The 20,624-nt window shown below is 56.7% G+C and overlaps 1 protein-coding gene across 1 annotated transcript in view; it reads right to left on the reverse strand.

The window, feature by feature from the left end:
- Nucleotides 1–8,830: 8,830 nt before the first annotated feature.
- TNS3 (tensin 3) overlaps nucleotides 8,831–20,624 on the reverse strand; it is a 121,225-nt gene continuing 109,431 nt past the window's right edge. The window contains exons 25-28 of the mRNA XM_040644493.1: nucleotides 14,443–14,611; nucleotides 12,816–12,884; nucleotides 12,688–12,714; nucleotides 8,831–11,425 (exon numbers count right to left, since the gene is read on the reverse strand). Of these exons, the coding sequence (XP_040500427.1) occupies nucleotides 11,281–11,425; nucleotides 12,688–12,714; nucleotides 12,816–12,884; nucleotides 14,443–14,611 (410 nt within the window). The 3' untranslated portion in view covers nucleotides 8,831–11,280. The remainder of the gene's footprint in view (nucleotides 11,426–12,687; nucleotides 12,715–12,815; nucleotides 12,885–14,442; nucleotides 14,612–20,624) is intronic.

Genomic DNA, 20,624 nt, shown 5'->3' on the forward strand with positions numbered 1-20,624 from the left:
GCCTGAAGACCCCCACCCCCGTCCTCAGTGGGGAACCCTGCTCCGGACTTCCCTCCTCCACCCGAGCCCACTCCGTCCTCAGCACGGACCTCCACCCCACCCCCTCGCCCACCGGCCCCTGTGGTCCCTGTCCTCCCCGGGGACCCGCACCCGGGACAATCCATCACCAGCTCCTCCTCGCCTCGCGAGAGTAGGGGAAGGCGCGCACGCCCCCTGCCGGCCGCCAGGACCTCCACCCCACCCCCTCGCCCACCGGCCCCTGTGGTCCCTGTCCTCCCCGGGGACCCGCACCCGGGACAATCCATCACCAGCTCCTCCTCGCCTCGCGAGAGTAGGGGAAGGCGCGCACGCCCCCTGCCGGCCGCGCCGGGACCCTGCGTTGACTGCGCACAAAGGGGCTTATTTATGGCTTTCCTTAAGATAAAGGATTTTAGCATTATGGACATTTCTGAAAATACAAACAAAGAAAAAAGGAAGGGGAAACTCTGGCCACTGTGGCACAACTACAGTTACCGTATGGTGTCTTTCCTTCCTCCTGCAGTGCACCTGTGCTCCCACGGGAGGATTGGCCCGCCTGGGACCGCAGCGCCCAGAGCAGGAGTTGAGGGTTGCAGGCCCAGGGAGCCCGGGGCAGTTTGCAACCACCAGACAGGTCTGCAAAGGTCGTGCCCACTTTTTTTTCCCTCTAAATCGAGGTTAATGTGACTCCAAGCCCACAGCGCTCTGGTCGTGGTAAGGTGGAGGCTCTGTTAACCCCACTCCTATCACACCCGGCACCGGACGGAGGGTCCTGGGGTCCCACGCGTCCCTCCCGCGTCCCTGATGGCCACTGAGCGGTAAGGAGTCTACTGAGGCTCCGTGGTCCCTGCTGCTTCTGGCCCACTCCTGTCACTAACCTGCCGGGGCTTGAGGGTGATTTAGAAACACGGCCGACCCGTTATACACGCGCAAACATGCACACGCACACCCACGCGCAAAGATGCGCACGCTCACACGGACACCAACACACACGCACTGTAAAGCAGACCCAGCATTCCACAGTCGCTGAGGCCCAGCGGAGCTGAGGGAGGGGAAAGATGGGCAGGGGATGCGCCCTCTGGGCGGGGCTGCACAACCCCCTCCTTGAGCAGAGACTCCCGCAGAGCCCGGAAGAGGGAAAAGGAGGGGTCTCCAAGCCAGATGCTGTCAGCACCCCCACACACACCCTCCGACAGAGGGAGCCCTGCAGCCTTCTCCAAGAAATAGAGAACAAAAGATCAGCTGTCCTCCTGACTTCCTTCCATGTTCTCGGCCTAGCAAATGTTTGTGTTCCTTCAAAGAGCATGTATCCCTTGTCTTGTATCTAGGCCTGGGCATGCAAACCTCTGCCAGGTCCTGGGGAGACGGAAGGGGTGGGACAAGGAGGGGGCGGAGACAGCCTTGGGGAGCAGTGCTCAGGCCCCCTCCCTTCCTCTGGGGTGATCTGGGCTCTCTGGCAGCCGCCTTGGGATTTCTCAGCTCTGCAGGGGGGCGTGGCTCTTACAATTCACCGCCCTGGGTTGTTGTGAGGCTTGTATAAGACCGTGTCTGGACAGAGTACATGCTTCATAAAGTTTAAATGCTAATATTGCTCAGATGACGTACGGGGCCTCCGCTGAGAGCCCACCCCTTCTACTTCGTATTTATTTTTTAATTTACACACAGTGAAATCTCTTCTTTGTTATCCACCCACTCGTGGAAGGATATGGGGCTGTTGCTAGTGTTTGGCAGTTGTGAATAAAGCGGTTGTAAAGCTCCGTGTATGAGTGTTGAATATAAGTCTCATTCCCGTTGGGTAAATACCTGAGCACAGGCTCGCTCGGTGAGATGGTATAAGCGTAAGAGAAATTGCATAAGAAATAAGAAACCGTATAAGAAATTATAAGACAATGCCAAGAAGTGGGGGCATAGCTCTTGGGTTCCACCCGTATTGTGGAGAAGATCAGTAGCCCCACATCCTCCGCGTTGTCCTTGTAGGTGTCTTAATCACTCCAGGAGAGATGCGATGATGGCTCATGGCGGGTTTAATTCGCATGTCCCTGATGCCTCACGATGTTGGCCCTGTTTTCATGCACTGATTTGCCATGTATTTGCACATCTTCTTAGTAAAGTTCCTGTTCAAATTGTTTCCCAGTTTTTTCCAACTTTGCTTTTAAATGCAACTGTGCCCATTTCCCACAGATCTTTTCCTGCTTTCCTTTGGACAACTGCAGAGGTAAACAGGCCCATCTAAGACACTAAACACAGGTCAGATACACACACGGTCACGGTTGACCACATGCTGGTAGAACTAGAAATTTTGCATCTCTGCCAATCATAGTGATGGTGATGGTGGTGGTGATGATGGAGATAGTGATGATGGAGATGGTGATGATGGAGATGGTGATGAAGGTGATGATGATGGTGGTGATGGTGGTGATGGTGGTGATAGTGATGGTGAAGATGGCGATGATGATGGTAAAGATGGTGATGATGGTGATGGTGATGGTGGTGATGGTGATGACGGTGGTGATGGTGATGATGGCGATGGTCATGGTGATGGTGGTGAAGGTGATGGTGATCAGAGTAATGGTGGTGATGGCAATGATGATGATGGTGGTGATGGTCACGGTGACAATACAGCCCCACTCATGGAAAGTTCACTGTGTCCTAGGCTTTGCACGGGCTCTTCTTACACAGATTCTCACTTTATCTTCATTGAAACCCTTCAAAGGAGCGTGTGGCCCCTCATCACACAGTGGACACTGGCCAGGCCGATGCCATCCATGTGCAGAGCCACCTCTAAGACACACAGCGGCACTGTACCAACCAGACCAGCCATCCCTGTTTGACTGACATTGGAACATTTTCAGAGTATTTCCTTGATTTGTTTTCTCTTTGTTCTTAAATGCAATGAGAACAGCAAGTGTGCTTTCACAGCTGTGATTTGGTTGACTCCTCTCCACCACCCAGAGAAGTGACTTTCTTGGTTCTTCCATCTTATAGAGGAGGAAAATCCTCCCTGCCATTGCCCTCCTCCTCCACCTTCCAGGAGTGCCAGGCCCTGGGCCCCATGCGTGCAGCACACCGGCTGGGACTGATGGTTCCTCCTGCCATCCCCGGCCCATCATGGCCAAGTAGACGTGGAGCTGGCAGAGCTTGTGGGGCCACTGCAAAGCCACTTTGCTTTGTTCCCTTTCTCCCCTTATGCTTACTCAGTGGGACCATTCACAGGTTGAAACCTCAGACATGCCCCAGGAATTCTGTGGTCATTTTTATATAATAATATGCCCCACAGTCACTTGTGATTGTGCAAAAGAGTACAGTTTGGTGTCAAGGACATGCAAGTCCCTGCAAGAATTCAAGTGTCTCACTTGACTCCGTGTTATTCTCCCTCCCTAATAATTCGCTGCTGAGCCCTCAGGAGGCGCCTTGGAGGAAGAGGGAAGGGAGAAGAAAGGTGCCCCTAGCTGGGCTCTGACCCTCCTGGCCCCTGGAAAAGGCTGCCCATTCTCCTGGTGCCTCTGAGGGTCTCTCGACTCCACTCCATTGCCCTGCTTCTCCCTGGACCTGGGCAAAGTTTTCTTTTGGAAATCGCTACCTCTCTCTTCTGGCTCTGGCTCTGCGTGCTCAGACCTGTTTATCCTCCCGAGTGGCCACAGCGAGAGATCCAAGATTGAAGACTCTCCCCCCCACACCTGGCTCTCTCCCAGTGCCACAGGTCTCCCCCACATCGGGGGGCTGCTGCCCAGGTCCAAGCCGCACCTACCACTAGGTCAAGCCCTGCGTCTCTGCCAAATTCTCACCAGTTTGCTCTGCTCTGTGGTCAAGAACCTGGCTGGGACGCCTGGGTGGTTCAGTGGGTTAAGCGTCTGCCTGGAGCCAGCAGCTGAGGGTCTGCCCGGTCTCTCCCTGCATCCACCCTCCCGCGGAAAGGTTCGCCCAGCCCTGTCCTAGGGCGCCACCACTGCAGAGGATAATCCATCACCTTTTGCACAGGGGTGCCGAATTTGTCAGGGGTCCAAGTGCTGAAACATCCGCCAATACCATCAATGGACCTAACGGGGTTTACCAATGAAGGGTTTTTCAAGGTAACTATGGCTAGAAATTATTAAGGGCCAACTTCTCAGCAGGTGCAGAGCCAGTCTGCTTGTGAGTACTCCCTGAGTTCATTCTCACCATGACCCCGCCGGGGAAGCACTAATACGCTCTCCTTTGACAAAGGAGCTCCCTGGCCTGTTCACAAGGCTATCCCAGCCACAGAGCGAATGCGCACCAGAGCCCAGACTGGACGCTAGGCAGCTCAGCTGCGATTCTGCACTCCTAACATCAGAACAACCCTTGTCCTTCCAGTCCCTCCATTCCTGGTGCTCTTGGCCCGTAGGCCTGCAGCGGACCCAGTTCAATGGGGTCTTAGCGGGTTGGTATGCCCTGCTGCAGTAAGCCAGGCTGTCCACCAGGGGGCAGTACTGCCCACAACACGCTGGCACCACCTGGCTTCAGCCCAAATCCTGGAACACTGCGGATTTCAGTTCAGGGGGAACCTTCCCATCCAAACGGAGGGCAAAGTGCAGCAGGAGGAGCCCGTTTGCGGGAAATCGCTCACTGGGGGAGGATGTGCAGGGACAGATTTCAGGGCCGCAAGGAGGACACGGGTTCCTCCGGGGCTGCCTCGCTGGGGCCCGGACAGAAAGACACCAAACCAAGAAAAGGGCAACCATAAAGTACTGGGTTCTTCTTTTTTTCCAGACCTGCATCCTGGACTGTGGCCAAGCTACTGAACTTCTCTGACCCCGAGCTTCGTTATCTGTAAATGGGCAAGGGCCTGCTGTTCGTGGCCACCTGTGGCTCCGTGTGAACAGGCAGGCAGGTCACCTGGCTCTTCCCCACCCTACAGGGCAGGGGTGGCCACTGGGGCTCCAGCATGGGACATGCCCCCGCCTTGGCTGTCTGCAGACTCATCAGCCCAGTCACTAGGGCCCTCCGTGTGGGGTCCCATCCGGCCCCACGGCAGGGTGCTCCCACCCGGCCCACTCCGATTTCCGCTGGGTGGGGATTACCTGGACTCTCCCTCCCAGGGACGCTGAACCCATCAAGCAACGCTAACCACAAGTGCTGGCACCGCCCTTGGCAAACAGTCGGCACTCAACCAATGTCTCTGCCTTATTGTCCCAATCCACCTGCTATCCCACCAGAAGCCAGGTGACTGCCCACGGTCTGTGAAGCCGTGAGGTCTCCCCAGATGGGACGCACGCCCTTCCCCTCGATCCACCTCCGCTTTATGGGTCAGATGATGGTCCGTCTTGGTGAGTGTTCCACAGGCTCTCGAAAACGGGGATTTTGCTCCCCAGCAGGGTGGGGGCGCTGCTCGTGTGCGTTCGACCCTGTTGGCTGCTCCCGTTGCTGGGGTTCCTGCATCCTGTTGACTTTCTGTCTAGTTCTCTCCGATGCTGGGAAGGGGGTATTGAGCCCCCGGCCACAGCTGTGGGTTTGTCTATCCTCTCGGCTCCACCAGCCTTGGCTTCCCGACCCGAGGCTCTGCTTGGCGGGGGCACGTCCAGGGGGTTCTGTCTTCCTGGGGGACTGAGTCTTTAACGATTGTAGGATGTGCCTCCTTGTGCCTAGTCTTGTTCTGTCCCCTAACGTACACTTTGTCAGACATGAATACAGTGGTTCAGTTGTTAAAATTAATGTTGGCATGATCTTTTTAAGTCCTTGGAATTTTTTTTAAGGTTTTATTTATTTGAGAGAGAGAGAAAGAGAGAGCACAGCCAGGGTGAGGGGCAGAGGGAGAAGCAGACTCCCTGCTGAGCAGAGAGCCCAATGAGGGCTCGATCCCAGGACCCCGAGACCATGACCTGAGCCGAAGGCAGATGCTTAACAGACCGAGCCCCCCAGGCGCCCCTGGATTTCTGTTTTAATCATCAGTCACACGTGATGGTACAACTTGGGGGTCTCTCGGTCTCCCCCCGTTCCTTCTTCCTTCCTGGGGCTCCAAGTCTCTGTTTTGGATGGTTTCCTTTGTGCCCAAAGAGACTCTGCGGGCCTGCGGGTGGCTCTGTCTGCTAGCTTTTCTTCCCTGAGAGCGCCCACTTTCCCTGAACCCCTAAAGGACATGTCCTCGGTCTGTGGAATTCGCAGCACAAAGTTGCACGGATCCTTGCTGCTGTTGTTTCTCTAGTTCGGGGGCTCACTCAGCTTCTAGAATCTCCAGGCGGGGGGTTGAGGAATCTGGGGTCTGTGGGGGTGGCCTCAGCTGCTCCGTAGCCCTGCTGTGGGGACTCGATGGCAGCAGGGCTGGGCCTCTTGTGACTGTCGCACAGGTCCCGGCGGCTGCCCGATTCCTGTGTCTGCTGGGCGACTGCAGATTCCTTCCCCCGGTCCCAGACCCTCACCTGTCACCTCCCCGATGTGGCTGAGCATCCAGTGAGTTTTTCGTTCTGTTTTGTACCTTTCCTGTGCTCCTGGAAGCCTCCTCGCCGGGCCATCCCAGCATCCGATTCATTCTGATGTTGGCGGCGGACGACTGTCCTTTCTCATCCGTGTTGTAAGTGTCCCGGTTTTTGGCCTCCGGGGATCCATTGCATCCATGACGTTTTTGTTGTTCTGTCAGGAGACTCTGGGTCCCCTTTCATCTGATTTGTCAGCAGGGGTGTCTCTGCTTGGGCTGGAGAACCAGCCACCGTGCACGTGGGAGTCTGATGACTGGGGATGCCACAAGAATTTGGTCCTCGCGGTTTACCCGGTGCGGCTCCCATGGTCCTGATGTGGCTACCTGGGTGGGGGTGGGGGCACAGGTGTCTCAGTGTTAGAGGGCGGGGGGCCATGGCTCAGCAGAGGCTTCCCTGGCCTAGCCTTTGTGGAGGGGTTCCCGGACAGTGGGAGACACAGCGTGCTTTTCTGAGTGGGGTGACAGACTTACTGTTGGTGTCCCCCCACCACCTCGCTGTCTCAGATCCACGGGAACAAAGAGGCCTCATGGGCCGGCTGGATTGTCATGGCAGACGCCTTTTGGGGGCACCCTCCCACAAGCAAAGGGCTTTGGGGGTCCACCGCCCACCCCTACTGTGGCACCGGCCCAGGCTTGTAAACAGCATGTAGCTTGGTCGTGTTTTTTGGTTCTCTTCGCTCTGCCAAGCTCTGGCCTCTGGTTCCTGGGGAGCTTGAAGGCCATCCGTTCTTGGATCTTCCTCTTGTTAGCAGCTCAACAGCCTTGCCGCCCAAGCGTGTCCGGATACAGCCAATCCCCGCGTCATGAAGTGTCCCCTCCACATGTTTCCGGGGCCCCCAGTCCCCCTGAAAACTCCGATTCAGCTTTGAGTCCGCTCTGTGAAATGTGACTGAGGCCCTGGGGAAGCTCATCTCACGATCCTGGTGACCACATGCATACCTCTAAGGGAAATAGGGAACCACGATGGCGGATAGGACATGAGGTCTCTAGTGGGTGGGACCCGGGTATCCATCGTCAATAGATCCAGGGTCCCCCAGGGGGCAGGCAGAGGGTACTCCACTAAGATCCAGGGCCCAAGGGGGTGGACCCAGGCGCCCATCTCCAAGAGATCTGGGTCCCCAGGGGGCGGGCCCCAGGCGGCCATCACTAGCATCAGGAGTAGCTGCTGAGCGCTGGGCAGGGAGTTAATCCGCTCACCGCAAGCTCCCGTCCAGGCAAGGCCTGCTGGTGGCTGGTGCTCCGAGAAGCCCCTGGGCAGACTCCAGGCCATCGTGACACATCCAAACTGTGTTCCTGGAAAGCCCAGGCTAGTGGCCACGGATCTGTGCCCTGCCCACCTTTACTCCCTCTGTGACACTGGTCAGGGGTCCAGCCTCGCCCCCCAACGTCCTATTGGCGAGACTCTCCCAAGTGTGCCTCCTCTGCCTTTCACTCCTCCCTGGAGCCAGAGCTGTCACAGTGTTTCAACGACAGGCACGGTCCCGCCCCAGCCCTTAGCCTTCTGAGGACCACGATCCCCAGCCTGCAGGGGGAAAGGGAGGCAGTCCCTGATGAGCCCAGTGACCATCCACCCACCGGGGGTCCCGTGACGGAGCTGCTCAGGGCTTTAGGACGCAGGGAGCATGAGGGCCCCCTCTGTGTCCCCATCACCTCACTCCGGAAGGAGGTCAGCCAGGGAAAGGGAGCCCAGACCCAGGAAGGCAGAAAGCCAGCAATGATGGGCCCCCACCTGGCTGAGGAGGCCCCCCTCCCCGGAGGGTGGCGGTGGGCAACACCTGCCTCCATTGAAGCAACATGTGAACCCACAAAACTTCATATTCGAGTTCAGCCCCAACGCGGTAGATGCCCGGAAAGTCCCCTCGGGGACTGAACAAGAAAACAAATCAGGTCCTGGGAGCAACAGCACACACTGCAGTTCAATTCTTAATATCTCTGAAATTTTCAAAGGTCTCTGGGTGAAAATTTTAAAATATATTCCTAAAGGCAAAACATAGGTGAATTTATAACCGAATCCAACGCTCCATAAGAAATCCACTTCAAACTCCCAGTGAAACACGTGCACAACCCACGTGCATGCACACGCACGCACACACGTGCCGGCACACACGCACACACGTGCACACACACAGACACACGCACACACGTGTTGGCACACACGCAGGCATATGACACACGTGCAGGCACACACACGTGAACGCAAGCACACAGACACACGTGCAGGCACACACACGTGCAGGCACACGCAGACACACGTGCAGGCACACATGTACGCACACACGTGCAAACACGCAGACACATGCACACACGTGCACACACACAGACGCTCACGCCCTTTGGGTGCTTCATCCAACGCACGAAATGCCTGCCTCACCGACGCTTTCCCACGTTTATAATTTTATTATACTCTGAATAGAGATGATATTTGAAAAGCAGAGAAAATGACTATACAAAGGGTTTATAGAACATTCATTTACATACTGGATATATTCTTTACAATATAAGAAAAGTAAAAATACCCACTAATAAGTAAGGCAGCTAAGGAGACATGAGGTCTTTGACGCCGAGGATACACACGGAGACCCTCAAATGCGGTGAGACTTACCACGGTTATAGGTTAACACTGGAGGAATACAGCATCGGGTTAATGAGCGGGTTAAGGGGACCCTGGCTATGACGCGGTGGCGAGCAGGTCCCTTGACCTCCCCGGGACAGGAGCCCATGCCCAATGGCGCCTGGAGGCCAGGTGCCAAGGAAAGAGCTTTCCACGGAGTGTCCCCGAGACTGCGTGGGGGTGGGGTGGGGCTGGGGCTCCCTGCCATCTGAGCCCCAAGTTCATGGATTCCTCTTGTTCTGTGTGATGCACGTGTAACACAGGAAGAAACCTGTCGTACCAGCTCGTCAGGAACCGGGGAATCGGCTTCCCTCAGCTCCATAGAGGGAGCAAACTTCCTGACGCCGCGGCCACTGCGAGGAAAAGCCACAGCTGGCCGGTCCGTCTCAAAAGCAAGGGAGTGCGGCTTCTTGAATGCTCTGACAAGGACTGCACGGGAGGCCCCGATGCCTGCGTCATCCGCCAGCTCGTGCTTCTCTATCCCACGCCTGTCCGCACTCTGGTTTCTAAATGAGCCCTCTCTTCCTTCATCGGAAGGATGAGGGACCTGACCTGCGGTCTTTGGGTCAAACTGGGTAGAAGCCACCTCGGGATGAGGCGCCTCTTGGGGACGGCACCTCAGGTCCCCTGGGCCGAATTTCTGCCACGAATGGAATCCTGAGATGCCAGCTGCCTCTGCCGAGGACCAGGCCCGCGGGGCCGCTGGGAGACGCCAGCACGTTCCCGCACAGCCACACCAACACCTGTCAGGGAAGAAGGTCCGCAAAGACCAAGGCAAACATTTGGCACAGAAATGAGGCACTTATGTTTGGGGCGTCAATAGGAGCTAGACGGTGGACCCGTACACCTGCTTTCAGCAGCGCCCCTGCGACTCGTGGCCTCCAGCTCTGCGAGTCGCCACGTGACCCACTTAACACAGAGAACTCACAACGCACGTTTCCACCCCCGGTGTGGTGCCCTCTGGCCACTCCTGGGGGGCCTGAGAGCTGGCCTTGATTTTGGCAAGTCGGGCAGAGTGGGCAGCTCCCGGGGGCCCAGAGCCGCTGTGCGGGAGGAGACCGAGCCTCCAGTACGCGTCACCAGCCCCACCTCCCGGCTGGGGGATGCGCACGGAACCCTTGGCGTGAATGGCACCCCGACTCGGTCGCTTGGGGGATGAAGAGGAGCGGCTCTCAGCTCAGAAGGGCTGGGAGTCCTCATCTTCCTCATCTCCCTCCTCTGCTCAGGATGCCAGAAACAGGATCCCAGTGGGGGCTGCAGAGGCAGGGACAAGTGGCCAATGGCTCATGGAGGGTCAAGAACAGCTGTGGAGATCAAGGCCGAGTCTCCAGCCATATGTAACCGACCCTCCGGAACCTTCCACCCCAGAAAGGACGCCATCCGCCGTCCGGACGGGAACCGTCCACAGCAAGCGTTGGGGTGGTCAAGGCTGCGGAGCCTGGCCCGTGGGGGACGCAGCCCTCGGTCGTGGGCATGGGCTCGGCTTGGCAGCCCTCAGCAGTGGGACCCCGTCCTGCCCAGCAATTTATCATAAATAATTTGGCATAAGTAGAATATAAATTACAGGAAAAGACATTTCACGTCCATGTTCCTTCTCTCAAGGACAACATGCCGTTCGGAGCCAGAATGTGAGGGGGAGGCTGGCGCCACTGCCACCCGCCGGGCAGGGGGCTGTTGGGCAACACGGTGCCCCTCCCCAGGGACCGGGTGGCCCTCCTGGCCCTCACAGCCATCGTGTCACCCCCTCGCTCGTGCCCCCAGAGTTCTGGAAGGGCCTGACCTGCACAGACCTTCATCAAACGTGCGTTCCCTTCTCGGTGATAGCGTCTCTGTCGTGGAGGAGAGAGGCCTCCCCCCACCGGGTGCTGGGTGGACGGGAGCCCTCCGCATTGCTGATGGCACCGCCAGTCACCCAGGGCCACTGTGCAGGGGCCGGGCGCCCTCCTTCACACAAACGCCGGCGTGCAAGGAACACGGGGGCCTGTGTCCTTGCACGGCCCCTGCCAGCGTGGAGCCCAATTTCCTCCACCCGGGAAGCGCTTGGCTACAGAGACGTGTCGGTGAACAGTCTTTCAGGAAAGGACAGTAGGCGGGGGGCCGTGTGTCCCCGTGTCCGCGAAGCCGGGGGAGCCCCTTTCCCTCCCGGGGCTGGAGCGGCAGGCTGGCCAGCTGCTACACAGCGGACGCCGCAGCCCCGCTCCAGGCTCTGGCTGGGCGGGGCTCAGATCTTCTTCGGGGAGCCGATCATGACCTTTGACACAAAGTTGACGATGGCACTGGCAGGCTGCTCTGGGTCGTGCTCCGCGAATAAGTGGCACACGTTGTCCGTGCCGCTGCCCTGCTTCCGGGCCACAAACCCGAAGACTCTGCAACAGGAAGGAGTGAGGTCAGAGCGCCAGCGTCCCGCAAGGCCCAAGCGTGGGGGCAAACCTCTGTCTGCTCCTTCCTGCACCACCGCCACCTCTACCCGCCACTCATCTCCAGACACCTGCCCACCCCCCAAACCTCGCAGGTTCCAGCAGGTGCGCGCCTGGCCATCGCCCCAGGCCACTCCTGGCCGGAATCCTGCAGACACGGGTCAGTGCAGGTCCCTGAGCCCCCACCCGGTCAGTGGCCTGACTCCCAGGGGAGGCCGGGCTCCTCAGGTACTGGGGTGGGGCCATCGGGTCACATGGGGGCACAGGTGAGGGCCGCATGTGGGCCCTGCCTGGACGTCCACACTCCCGCCCTCGGGAGCCAGAGCTCTCCTCTTGGGCCTCCTACACCCCAGTTACAAACTACGCGCAAGTAAGGGAACGGTTTAAAGAGCAGCTCATCTGTTAGAACAACTGGAGCCCTTCTCCGAATGGGCCTTCACGAGTCCTGAGCCTCACACGGGACGTCCGTGGTCCCCGGAAAACTCTTTCTGCTCCTTCTTAGAAAAATGAAGGATTCTTTTGTTCCCCTGGAGCGGTATCCCAGCCAGGAGAGGGCCTGGCTCAAGGAACCTGGGGTGGCACATTCCACGCAGGGAGCGCCGTCAGGCCCGCATGCCAGAGCGTGGGGCCTCCGAGCGCTTAGCCGATCCCGAGACAAACAGGAATGTGAGCCAGGGATGCTAGAATAGGATCCTAGTGGTCTGACCTATTCCTGGCTGTCAGATTTAGGTTACACGGAGGAAGCCGGGCTCGGAGTGCGAACAGCTCTGGAAGGTTCTGGGAGCATTGCTGCCTGGCGGGACTGGCCTGCCGCGGGGCCATGGCAGGCGGGAACCGTGCTCCCTCTGAGCCTGGGAAATGCTGAACACCGTGTCACTCTTGCTCACATAGAGAAGTCCTTCCTCCACCCTGACCTCGGGGCACCTGCAGTCCACGCCTGCCCTGAACAGCCCGAAAAGCCGTGCAATCCGTTCCACGCTTTTTGCGCCACACGCCACGGGTCCGGGGTAGGTGTTGTGCCTCCGGGAAGAGCAGCAGGAAAGTGAACCCCGGGAGGCCCTTCCTACGCAAGGACACACTTTCGCTTGTGTTTATGGCACGAACCCGCTGGCATGATTCCCTCATTTCCTTACAGGAAACCTCTTTGGAAATCCGTAAGAAGACGCACTTTGGACCGTGGCAGGGAGGGCGCTGGCGTCCCGGGAACCTACCTCGAGCAGGGGCCGTCCGTGATCCACCTTGCAGATAAAAAGGAAAGGAAGAGTTAGGTTAGCTTCTTTATTAACGTAACGGGCCAGCGATGTACACACGCTGCTTGATACAAGTACAGATGTCTTACTTCCTGTCCTGTGGGTCCAAGGCGCAGAAAATCACGCTGCTCACGGGGTAGTGCCTCCGGAAGAAGAGCCTGTCGGGACACGGGGGGAGGACACGGTTCTGTTGGTGGGTGTGAGGGTGACCGTGGCGCAGGGCGCGGGCTCCCCCAGAAGGAGAATCGGGCGGAGGCCGACTCGATTACTAGTCACTTGGAGAGAGGAGCCGGGCATACGCCCGTCGGAAATGGGCAGATGGGACGCGGGGCCGAGCGGTGCTGGAGAAGCTGGCTCTTCGCAAAAGGGAGACACGCAGCGGAACATCGTGCACCTGCCAGCCGCGCGGAGGTCGGGACCAAACCCCGGAGCCCTGGCACAGCCCCGGAGGACAACCAGTGAGCCCGGCTTTCCTGTGCTCGGCCCGAGAACCGCAGACTGTGTCCAGTGAACTTTCCTCGCTGGGGACAGGGGGTCCAGGAAGGCCGGCCACTCAAGGACCAGAGCCCACATCAGATGGGAGGATGGAACTGACAGCACAGACTAGCTGTGGGGTGGGCTCGAAGGGAGGGTGGGGGCTGCCCTGGGGACTGGCCTTGTGCCCTGGGAAGCTCCTGCCATCCCCCTGCTTTTATGGCTGATGATGGTGGGCTGGGGCTCTCTTACTGACCACAGGGGGCTGTTTCCACAACAAATAAATAAGTGCATCGGAAATGCCTTTGACCCTGAGGTCAGGCGCTCCACAGGGGCAGGGGGTGGGGAGGAACACTCATGCAGCAGTCTGTGCACCTGACTGCTCCCCGGTTCGGGCTGTGGCCCTACTATGTTCCTGCCCGCAACCCTACTATGTTCCCGGGACACCTGCTCAGGGACGGCTCTGCTGAAAGCCACCGGAATATTACCCATTGTCTACATATTCAAGCACCATCCAGATAACATTAAGTATCATAACATACAATAGATGATCAAGAGTAACTATTACTCATATTAGTTATTCTCGATATATAATCGTTACATTATAATTAATTATCCAGATACTGAACTAATATCTAGAAGCTCACAGCATCACCTGAAATTGGACAACCGCCCGTCAGATGCAATGACACCGAACCAAAGACGGGCGGGTTCTGTCACAGTCTCCCAGTGTTTTTACAGAATCGAGTTAAAAGATTTTTGTGTTTAAAAATTATACTCGTGGGGCGCCTCAGTCGTTAAGCGTCTGCCTTTGGCTCAGGGTGTGATCCGGGCGTTATGGGATCAAGCCCCACATTGGGCTCCTCCGCTGGGAGCCTGCTTCTTCCTCTCCCACTCCCCCTGCTTGTGTTCCCTCTCTCGCTGGCTGTCTCTCTCTCTGTCAAATAAATAAATAAAATCTTTAAAAAAATAAAAATTATACTCCTGTGTGTGTGACTCTCAAAGGTCCAAGTCTCTCTCTCTCTCTCTCTCTTTTTTTTTACAATTTCACTGACTCCTAAGAAAACCTCTGGGCTAAATGCCCACGGTTTACGCGCAGCTCCTGGGAGGTCCTGAAGGCCAGGGACACACCAATGAGCGACATGTCCAGAGCCACGTCCAGGGGACGGGCAGGCTGGAGGGAGGTCTGACCCCGGTGCGCCCAGAAGCCCCGCCCGCAGCCCGGCGCCCAGGCACACTCACTTCCTCTGGTTGTCCGTCAGGGTGATGCCCTGGGCCGACACCTTGAAGTGCACGACCGTGCACAGGGGAGGTGGCTCCTGCACGAGGGTGAGGCTCAGGGCCTTCTGGACGGCCTGGTGGCCCGTGAGCGACTCCATCTCCACGGAGTTCAGGTACCACACGTTGCAGGCTGCAAGACACCCAGGGAAGCAGGGTGTTCACCGAAGGCAAAGCCCTCGGCCCCCCCATTCCATAGGCGTGGACGGGGAGGGACCAGGGACACACGTGCCCTGAGGCCCCATCCCAGGAGCCTCCCGCTTCTCCTGCTGCCACATCCCCAGTGGGGCTGGAGACTCCTTCCCAGCCTCGGGGCGGGTGTGGGTCCGCGGCACCACTGCAGGTCAGGAGACATGCGAGAGGGAAGTGTGAGAGCCAGAACCCCAAAGAACCATCTTGCACCGAGAGCTGGAAGTGATGGCGCCCGGAGGAGCGGGGACGATGCATGAGGCGTGCGACTCAGAGCAGAGGCTGCATGAGGAAGGCACAGGTCAGCCCGTCCTGTCTGGGTTGCGTCCCAGCGCTGCCACGGGGCTGGGCGCTTCTTGGGGAAAGCAAACTGTCGAGCGTGAACAGGGCTTAGTAAAGAGCCCGACCAGCCCTCTGAGCCTGGATCCCTGCAGCTCACGCAGAAGCTGATGGGGGACTTTGGGGTGCGTGTGAGGTCAGTGTGACCGGAGACACTCGGACTCTGCCTACTGCTTGCTCCCCACAGGAGTCACAGCCCCACCTGTCCAGCCACTAAGAACGTGTCCTCCCGCGTCCTACCACCCCCAAGAACAGAGCCACCCCTACCATGCTGGACACCAGGCACCACGTGAGTGTCCGTGGCCTGCGAGTGGCTAGCTGTCCACGGCCTCCAGGCAAATGTTCAATTCACAGCTCATCTTCAAAGTTTGGGAGGCTCTGGGGCCTTGGAAGCCCCTGCTTCCATGAGCAAGACCCGGGTCTGCAAAGTTCATTGGAAAACAAAGCTCTGCCCTCGATCCTGGGGAGCTGAGCATGACAAGTGTGTCAGCCGGGGTCTCACCGACATCACGAGGTAAAGCCACCTGAATCAAATCATCATTGGAGCCACTGAAGAGGCCCAACTGGAAAGGTCCAGAATAAAGGGAAAGAGCAGATTCCAGAAAACCGCCCGGGAAGGATGCAGCCTGAGGCCAGCGGATGGGGTCTGCTGCGAGAGCGTGCACCCCACGGAGCCTGCCACGCTCACTGCTGGGAGCTACCCCACTTCCTCTATAGGACACAGTCCCCGAGCTCGCCATCAGCCGGGAGTTTCCTCCGAGACACCAGCTTCCCCCTACAAAGTTCCCTGAACCATTCCCTTGCTCTCACCAAGAGCAGCTCGAGATCGCACCCCTGCTCACACGGCCAGAAACGCAGTGCCCCGCCAGCCAGCATTTAAAGAGAACTTTCCAGCCCAAACACAACTGTTCCCGTGTCTCCAGGCTCCGCTAGCACTGCTCACTCTGACAATCCCTGCATGTCAGGCCGTGGCACTTTCCAGAGACTGTCTCAGCCCATCTGCACCTGTCCCGTGCAGGGGACACTGCTGCTGGAGACCCTGAGAAGTGGTCCAGGAGCCTCGCAGCCCCTGGGCGTCCAAGCCGCCGTGTCCTGACTCCCCAGCTCCGTCCTGCTGCTGTGGTGTCTACGGAGAAACTACTGGGTCCCGGGCATGCTCAGTGACAAACGCCTAAGGTCCCCGAGGGTGCGCTGTGGATTTTACCGTGAAGCATGTAGGCTGCGTCCAAGTGTCCTCGGCCACAGATAATGCCTGCCGACAATGCCACGTGCTCGTCCTGACGGCAGACGCACCTTCAGAAAGACGCACATGCACGTTCTCACCCAGAGGGATGCTCGGGGGCGGGCAGGAGTCGGAGATGCACCTGCCCCTTCTGGCTGGCCGGCACTGACTCGAGGGGAGCGGCAGGGCTGGGGGCAACCTGCACTCCACATGCCACCTGGACTTGAGGGGTTTACATGTGTCGTCTTGGGACAGAGCACGTGTCGGCCCATTACGACAGTGGCTGCCCAGTGCCCCACGCCTGCCACGCTCTGATGAACCGCTGAGTCAACCCGGAAGCCCTTCTGGATAACGTGGCCATGTTTAACAGGAGGCTTGGAGACATGCCTGTACTCGGGGACCCAGAGGTCCCACTTCTGAGAAGACTCAGAAGGGAAATCTTCCGTAACCACAGCAGACAACCAACCCAGAGGTGGGGATACTGGAGGCACGCGCTGACCGAGCAGGAAAACAGGGAATGGCTCAATGAACCCCACACGGAAGACCAAGCAACCAGCCAACGGCAGCCACGCCACGTGTACAGCGAAGAGAAGACGGGAGAGGTGAGCGTGGAGGCCACGGCCGACGCTTCCATGTGGTTCACGGGAAAGTCATAAAGACAGTGGGTCCAAGGTTTTCTCAGCACAAGGAGAACATTTCTTTGTTTTCCTCTTCGTATTGCATCTACGTGAGAAGACAGATGTGAGCTGAGCCTCCGGGGGGGACCACTTCACGACTTAGATGATCAAACCCTCTCTCCCTGCACCGCAGGCCTGCACAGCGACGCTACGCCGATTACTTCTCAAAACCGGAAAAAACTTAGAGGTTGACGGGAAAGCAGAATAAAAACCATATTCGTGCTATGATCACAAGCATAAAAGAAAAAGTGTGTGTGTGCGCGGGAGCTGGATGGGTGCCTGGAAACTTGGAAGACCGCGTGATTTTGGAGGGCGTATATTCTGTTTTTGATCTCATTAGCATTACTGTGATGTATTTCCAAAAACAAGACAAGGAATTCTGATCTAACTAGAGTGAAATCCCACCAAACAGGCACAGCCTGGCTCTGCGCCAGGATGGGCGGCCACCAGCCCAGACCCCAGCTCCCTTGTGGCACCACAAACGGCCTTTTGATAAGGAGTCGGGGTTTGGGGAATCTCGCTCCCAAAGGCGGAGCCATGGGGTCATTCCTCAAAGCAGAGGAGGGAGGCTGCCACTTGCCAGAGCACAGCCGGGGGCAGGTCTGCTGAGCGCATGGGGCCCAGACCCCTGCTCTCCAGCAGAGGAAAGTGGGCCCGCACGGTCACTGGTGTTTGTCCACCCAGCCTGGCCCTCCGACAGCCAATTCCACCTGACTCGTGGTCCCGGGGGGAGGGGGGTGTCACCTCGTGGAGCAAGACTGCCTCGTGTGACATCGAACGGGGCCATGCCCATCAAACCCACGGGCAACAAAGCCCCAGGGACACACGGCCTCACCCAGCCCTGCCGCGTCCGGGAACTTGGGTCCTAAGGCAGCAATGCAAGATTCAGAAAAAAGACGTAATGCAGAAAGGTAGCCTCCCAAGGGCTGTTAGTAGTGCTGAGAAGCCAGAAACAAGCCAAACGAGCAGAGCAACCATAAGGAGCTCAATCACTAGATGGACCATTTCGCAGCCACTGCAAACGAGACCTACGTGGTGTGCAAAAAAACACAAACAACTGGGAGCCCAGAAACAGACCCACATAAATCAGCAGGGAGCCCGATTTGGGGCTCGATCCCAGGACCCTGGGATCATAACCTGAGCTGAAGGCAGACGCTTCATCGACAGAGCCACCCAGGCACACCTTCCCTTTTTTTTTTAACTTAAAGAACTCCTACTACTCTTATAAAGAAAATACACTATACAGTATGTAAGTTAAGGACACAGCCTTAACACTTCTAGGAAACGTGCCAGAGGTCTGGTCCTTCCTCTCAGGACGGACTCCAGCCTGCAGATTCAACACCACCAAGGAAGAGACCAAAGATGCCAACAGTCAGACACTAGAAGGACCCAGAAGGGCCTCAGTCACACGAGAGGAGGGGAAGCAGACAACGGGGTGTGCACCCTCGCTGGGGCCGCCCGCCTCTGCAAACGCTCCCAGGTGCTGTTTTCTCAATTTTACAGGGAGGGGACTCCACACGGAACAATTCAAGTCTCGGGGGTGAATGAGAAAACTCACAAAATTTAGTTTAGGAAAAAAAAAAATCAATTTCCTTGAGGTGATCGCCAATGGGACAGTCTGACCGCCTTCCTGTGCTTTTTCCAACAACCGCGGGGCCTCTGAGAGCTCGCTCCTGCTCTGTCCTCACTCCAGCCACGGATCTGTGTCCTGATTCCACGTCTTGCCTTGTCACCCATGAAGTGAGCGCGGACATTTAAAGGACACAGGCTCCACGCCGTCGTGCGTAAATGCTAAGCTCAGATGTTCACATGAGCTCTCCAGGGCCCACCTCAAGTCCTGGGAGCTGCCACCCTTCAAAACAGCAAGTCATCCAACATTACTGATACCTGCCGTACGTTCTTCAACGAGGTACAAAGTCATACACCTGATGATAAGCCAGAGTAGAAGAAAAAGCTGTGATGTCTAAAAATAAGGGCCATATGGTTCCTAATTGTGATTAGCTAATTCACTGATCCATTTATTGGACATTTATTGGGAAAAATGTTTGACAACCACGAAGCTTAAGGAGAAACGCGACAGGCAGCTTGTCGTAAGATGATATTAAGGCAAGCACAGAGCCCAGAGGCATGCGGGGTGCGGTATAGCCCCAGGCCGAGTGCAGGGCTGCACCCGGAGATATTACAGAGGTGCCCAGCTGCGGCCCGGGCAGGGAAAGGGCGAGGCCCCCGCCATCAGAAAGGCCATTTCTCCTGGGCCAGGAAGAGCATTTTTCCGTGCAAACGTGGCAGGAATAACACCACCACAACCTATGTGAGTGACCACATTATAGTTCCCAAGGCAGTTTTCAGCGTCTGATTCACTTGGTCTTTGCAGTCACGCTGTAGGGAGAGATCATCATCATGGTTACGTTGAGGTCTGTGTGGCTGAGTGAGCTGCCAGAGGTCAAAACCGAGTGGCAGAGCCTGGACTTGAACCCAGGACAGACACGGCCATGCTCCTCATTATGGAGCTTCACGTTCTGACACGTTGCTGTTTGTGGCAAACCGTGTCCCCTTTATTTTGGACACACAGAACATATCCATCAAGGACGGTCTGAAAACAGTTCGACACTACATTATTTATTGTGGAACCAGAGAGATGAACATCAGCTGAGCAACAGGCATCGTCAGCGGGAGTTCCACAGAGAAAACTTGCACAGAAGAACCATGCACATTGTACAGAGGAAGTAACGAGAAAAGAGCGATAGATTGCACGGACGTCTGACATGGAGCCTTGGCTGTAAAAAATGCTACCGAAATGCGGTGCAGAAAGGAGGTATTTCTTGTTCAGGCCTCCAACCAGACTCCGAAATTCCTTCCCCAGACCTTTCTGAGAGCAAACGTCCACCATGGGGAACTTGGTTCCCTCACTGCTGCAGACCCACAGGAGCCCTGTGGACTCAGTCTTGTCAACAGCCCTCTTACCCTGGGGCCACTAGGGCTACATCGCACGCTGCAACAGTGAGCAGTGGGATTGCACTTACAGCATGATGCAGGAAGCGTCAGTCCCTTTCCTGTCCACCAGAGGACAGTCACACTTTGGAACTAAAAGTATAATACGGTGCACATTAGCAGCCCCCTAAGTGAAATACCTAGGTATAAATCTAATAAAACTATGTATAAGAAATATTTACAAGGGGCGCCTGGGTGGCGCAGTCATTAAGCGTCTGCCTTCGGCTCAGGGCGTGATCCCAGTGTTCTGGGATCAAGCCCCACATCGGGCTCCTCTGCTATGAGCCTGCTTCTTCCTCTCCCACTCCCCCTGCCTGTGTTCCCTCTCTCGCTGGCTGTCTCTCTCTCTGTCAAATAAATAAATGAAATCTTTAAAAAAAAAAAAAAAGAAATATTTACAAGGAAAACTATAAAACTTGGGTGAAAAATATGAAATAGCTAAATAAATGGAGAGAGATTCCACGTTCATGGATAGGAAGACTCAATTTTGTCAAGATGTTGGTTCTTCTCAACTTGATCTATAGACACAATAAAATTCCAATAAAAATCCCAGCAAGTTATTTTGTGGATATTGACCAACTGATTCCAGAGTTTACATGGAAGCAAAAGACCACGATTAGCCAACACACGACTGAAGGAGAAGCACAGAGTTGGAGGACGGACACTACCCGACTTCAAGCTTTACTGGAAAGCTAGTAGTCAAGACTGCGTTACTGACAAAAGAGCAG

The sequence above is a fragment of the Ursus maritimus genome, unplaced genomic scaffold (assembly GCF_017311325.1).
Source record: "Ursus maritimus isolate PB19 unplaced genomic scaffold, ASM1731132v1 scaffold_3, whole genome shotgun sequence".
In the NCBI taxonomy this organism is placed as follows: Eukaryota; Metazoa; Chordata; class Mammalia; order Carnivora; family Ursidae; genus Ursus; species Ursus maritimus.